At 44.2% G+C, this 5,501-nt stretch overlaps 1 protein-coding gene across 1 annotated transcript; it reads right to left on the bottom strand.

The window, feature by feature from the left end:
- Window positions 1–1,398: 1,398 nt before the first annotated feature.
- On the bottom strand, window positions 1,399–2,577 carry LOC132894750 (putative nuclease HARBI1). Its single transcript, XM_060934866.1, has one exon. The coding sequence runs from the start codon at window positions 2,575–2,577 to the stop codon at window positions 1,399–1,401; it is 1,179 nt and encodes a 392-aa protein (XP_060790849.1).
- Window positions 2,578–5,501: the final 2,924 nt, after the last annotated feature.

The following is a 5,501-nucleotide window of genomic DNA, read 5'->3' as shown; positions in this document are numbered from 1 at the left end:
CTCATGGAGGAGTTGGAGAAGCGTGCCAATGAGAACCTGGAGCGGACGAACAACAACATTGAACTCATCACGAACACTATAAAGAATGGGTTTGAAATGCTACAGACACTTTTGCTCCAGCAACAGCCACAAGCCCCTGCTCCACACCTGTATAGGCCATACATGCCAGCGCACCATGCAGCACCACCGTACCTGCACACACCGCATCATCATGCAGATGCATACACACCATTACACACCACCCCATCACACAGTGCTCAACGTACACACACTGCTCCAGGTTTCTCGTACAGAAGGGCACTGCTGCAAGAGGATGACGTGGACACATAAAGTGCCTCATTGTGCCTGCTAGTTTAATTTTTTGTTATGTAGTTTTATTAGTGTGCATAGTTTTATAACTTTTTTTTCTTATTGTGTGAATATTTCTTAAAGCATTTTTATTTAATTCATATTACTTTTTTAAATTGTGTGTGAACATTTCTTAAAGCATTATTTTATTCATATAACTTTAAATTGTGTGTGAACATTTCTTAGAATTTTTATTTAATTCATATTACTTTTTAAATTGTGTGATCATTTTGAAAATCAGTCTTATCCATTATCTCTAGCCGCTTTATCCTTCTACAGGGTTGCAGGCAAGCTGGAGCCTATCCCAGCTGACTACGGGCGAAAGGCAGGGTACACCCTGGACAAGTCGCCAGGTCATCACAGGGCTGACACATAGACACAGACAACCATTCACACTCACGGTCAATTTAGAGTCACCAGTTAACCTAACCTGCATGTCTTTGGACTGTGGGGGAAACTGGAGCACCCGGAGGAAACCCACGCGGACACGGGGAGAACATGCAAACTCCACACAGAAAGGCCCTCGCCGGCCCCGGGGCTCAAACCCAGGACCTTCTTGCTGTGAGGCGACAGCGCTAACCACTACACCACCGTGCCGCCCAGTCTTATCCAATAAAAAAGAAATTCAAGAAATGGTTCAGTTACTTGTTTATTTAAAAGAGAAGCAGTATACAAAAGTGAATGCAATGCAGTGGTTATTACAGTCTGTTGAAGGGTCCTCTGACTCTTTTCCCCTCTGCCTCCATTATAGTCAGGTAACTGTTGCTTTGTGTGGAAGGCTGTACTTTCTGTTTATCAAAGCAGGTGTAAATTGTCTGTCTGGCAGGTAAGTCAGGTTGATGTGTAAACAATTTCACAATATTCTTATCCAATAGAAAGCAGGCAAGAAATGGTTTGAGTCACTTGTCTATATATGTACAACACCCACACAGTTTACTAAATATCCACAGTATACTAAATAAATCCACACTAAAGAATTCTATATACAAAAAGTGATTGGTTCATTAAAAAAGCAGTGAACAGAAGTTACAGTGGTACATACAAAACTGTTCAAGGGTCAAGGAACTTTGTAATCACTCTTCTGACCCTTCTCCCCTCTGTCTCATTACAGTCAGTCAGGTAACTGTTGCTTTGTGTGGAAGGCTGTACTTCCTGGTCACATTGTACAACACTCTCCACACAGTGTTTGTCAATGGTCTCACTGTTTTCTTCACAGTAGTTGTGGAGAGCAAAGCAGGCATAAATTACATAGGGCAAGTCACTGAGGTTTATGTCCATTGCTCTTCTCAGGGATGCAAATCTGGTCTTCAGCCGACCAAAAGCACACTCAATGACCATGCGTGCCCTACACAAACATAACCCAAAGTACTGCTCTTGTGGCGTGGAGCCACCATTTGAATATTCCTTCATCAGGAAAGGTAGTAGTGGATAGGCTGGGTCACCCAGGAGAAATATGGGGATGGGTTCCTCATCATCCACTATCCGCTTTTTCAATGCTGGAATCTTGCCGGTTTTAAAGTAGGCGCTGATCTTTGAATTAGCAAACACTCGCGCATCGTGCATACTGCCAGGCCACTTTATAACTACATCCATAAATCTGTACTTGTAGTCACACACTGCTTGTACATTTAACGAATGTTTACCCTTTCTGTTGATGTAGTCCATGGCGTGGGATGATGGCTGCTTGATTTCAATGTGGGTCCCGTCGACCGCTCCCAAACACTGTGGCATGACATGTACACGGCGAAAGCCAGACACAAGCTCCTCTGCCTCGGGTTCTGTGAAGGGCAGCTTGATATATTTCGGACCGAGGTGGAGAGCGATGGCTTTGCATGTCTGCCTCACGACGACGGAGACAGCCTGCCGCAACAGGCCGAAGGAGTTAGCCGTCTTCCGTAGCCTTCCCTCATCGCTCAGGTAGTACAGCGTGCAAGCGACCTTCTTTAACGGTCCAATCGCTTCTCTCATGTTGGTTGTTTGGCCTTCAATATGAGGACGAAGTTCTTCGCTCAGGGACACAAGTGAAGCTCTGGACATCCGAAAGTTCTCTCTCCACTCTGCGTCCATGACAACACCATTCACGAAGTTGTCCCACCAGCTACTGGTTCTTCCCAGTCTCACCCAAAATCTTCTTCTTTTGGCCCGTCTAGTTACACGCCGTGGTGGGTTTAAAAGAATCTGACGCGTGTGGCCGTGTAAGCGTCTCCGCCACTCGCCTAGTCGCTGCATCTCCTCTAAATTTTGTCTCAATAATGCGAATAAACTTAGCAGCGTCTGCAGCACTGAAAATACTACTACTATGGGGGCCGCCATTGTTGTTGTTATGAATGAGGCGCGCGAGAGTCATGTGGCTGGTCATGTGGTCATGTGGCTGGTCATGTGGCTGTGACGTCATCGTAAACAAATCCGTTCTACTCATCCAGATGACTTCACAACGGCAACGTTGCCAGATCTTTCCACTCTGGAACCCGTTCTCAAAATGATTGCGTTTTGGGCACCCAAAACGCCGGTGCCGTGTGGACGCCAGGCCTAAACGCTAAGCAATTTTATCGGAGTCACCTGAATCCGTTGCTGTGTGGACAGGGCCTAAAGTCTGCACTTTGGGCCTTCTAGTGTTAAAAATATGCTGTTAACTCAAAACACTTCTTATTCATTGCAAAACGTTTATTTCAGCGCTGTATACAGGTATTGAGCACACAATGTGACCGCTTTTATGCGGTAGCCTAATAATAATAGAACAACCCGAAAATTGCAGGGTAACCCCAGACCTGCGCAAGTGATGCGCTACTGGCAAAAGAGCCAGCGACGTATGAAAAAAACCCACACCTTGGACCAAATACATATTATTTTCGGCACGCTGCTCCACCAGTCTGTAATGGTATTTTTCATATGATTACATTACGGTGTAAATGTGGTCTTGAGAAAAAAAAAACATGTTTGCAGACCTTTTGTTAAAATTGCTAAAAGTGATGTTGTAATATTAATATGTAATAAAAAATAATGTCATCAGACATGGTGGCACAGTGGTGTAGTGGTTAGCACTGTTGCCTCACAGCAAGAAGGTCCTGGGTTCGAGCCCAGCGGCCGACGAGGGCCTTTCTGTGTGGAGTTTGCCTGTTCTCCCTGTGTCCGCGTGGGTGTGCTCCGGTTTCCCCCAAAGACATGCAGGTTAGGTTAACTGGTGAGTGTGAATGGTTGTCTGTGTCTATGTGTCAGCCCTGTGATGACCTGGCGACTTGTCCAGGGTGTACCCTGCCTTTTGCCCGTAGTCAGCTGGGATAGGCTCCAGCTTGCCTGCGACCCTGTAGAACAGGATAAAAGCGGCTAGAGATAATGAGATGAGATATCAGACATTATGATCTTAGAAAACGCTTTAGTGACGAACAGTTACAGACAGTAATGTGTCATGATATTATATTATAAAATATTATTTTTCATTAGGCTATATATTAAATTATATATTAAAATTATCTTCTAAAATAACAGACTGTACTCATATCACAACCGGTTTATTTCACCATTGGAGATCAGATCACAGAAGGCATGCGTTACATGACTGATTTTAAGGATTTAAGTAGGCTATTTAAAAGCAATGCCAGCAGGACTTTGTGGCTCAGGTGGATAAGGTGCCACACCATAAATTCGGGGACCTGGGTTTGATTCCGGCCTGCAGTCATTTTCCGAGCCCTCCCTGTTTTTCTCCTGCTCATTTCTACACTGTTCTAAATGAGTTTGGATGTCTGTAAACCAATCAGGATGCTTTTTGTCAAGCATGCGCTACATGAACAGGCACACACACAGGCTCCCTCGTGCACTCCGTCATATGCGCGATGCAGACATTAATGTTTCGTGTGCACGCTCTTGCTCACTTGCTCTAGATTCCGGGAGATATTCTCCAATTTGCGGGCATCAGGGAGCCACTATCAATATGCGGGAGACTCCCGGAACTTCCGGGAGACTTGGGATGTCTGCACTCATGGATTAAAGCAAAAAAAAAAAAAATCATCTGACTGAAAAAAAAAGCTCCATGTCATTGGCCCCTACCACATCAGCGATGCGTCAAATTTTAAACGCCGTGTTGTCCATTATCCCCTCGGCCCCTACTTATAGTACATTTACATAATTTTAACAATGACTAAAGCTAAGGCAAGACTTTACCATTGTCATTACTGGCTATAAATGATGAAACATCAAGTTTTCAGTGCAAAGTGCAAATTTATTTCAACAATACTTTAGTAATGCACAACAGTGGTTAAGAGAAAAGTGCAAGTGCAGTCGAACTTGAACCATGCTTTCAAAAGAGTGGAACAGAAAGAACTTGCAAGAAAAGTAAAGTGAAAGTTCACTTTTTCTGCTTCTTCGCAGTGAAGCCAAAGGCATCTAGTTTTTTGCCATTGCTTCCATAGACTTTTTTTTATGGCAAACTACACAAAAGCACACACCTGCCATTTTCATCTTTTTGCACCATGAACTAAATGGCTTGCCATTATTGCCCATTTCATTTAGCCAAGCCCATCTCCACTTATTCTTTACCGTTTTGTCGATGTCTGACACATCTGTGCTTTCATTTAAAAGAAGCGCGTCCATGCTGGTAAAACCGAAAGTAATTTGATGCGCTCTAGTGATGGAAATCGAAGGGCCTATATCTGGTGGCCTTATATGCAGTACTCGAGTTGGGGGGTGTAGGGGGAGGCATCCCCCTTCTGAAATAAAAATCTCAAATCATTCCCCTTATAAAACGGCCATCCCCCCCCCCATCACATCCCTTGTGCCATTTTACCGATTAATGTGGAAATTAGCCTACTATTATTTTAACAAATATTACTACCATTTCAACATTAGAGGCTTTGCGCAGTGATAGCCTACATGTAGCCGGATAAAAAAGACGCATATTTATTTATTCGGTTGCACCTCTCATTCACACCTATACGGAGGTTTCAGTCACTGAAAACAGCTACTTTTGCAAACTCTGGGCAGAGTGGAGATTTCTGAAAATTCCATCTTCAGACGCTCATGTAAATCGGGAAAACGAAGAAGCAGTGGGCGAGAGGGCGCGCGCGAATATAACGAGTCATAGGTGTGAATCTTTCACCGAATGCCAATTGTCCCGGTTCTTCATGAAATCGCACGCGCACGCACAAATTCATTAGGTT

Source organism: Neoarius graeffei, chromosome 12 (assembly GCF_027579695.1).
Source record: "Neoarius graeffei isolate fNeoGra1 chromosome 12, fNeoGra1.pri, whole genome shotgun sequence".
Lineage (NCBI taxonomy): Eukaryota > Metazoa > Chordata > Actinopteri > Siluriformes > Ariidae > Neoarius > Neoarius graeffei.
Note: the sequence above shows the minus strand (reverse complement) of the source record. Positions and strands in the feature narration are given on the sequence as shown.

Bases quoted from the DNA above. Each gene is read 5' to 3' on its own strand.
- LOC132894750 (XM_060934866.1), bottom strand. From the start codon at position 2,577: ATGCAGCGACTAGGCGAGTGGCGGAGACGCTTACACGGCCACACGCGT.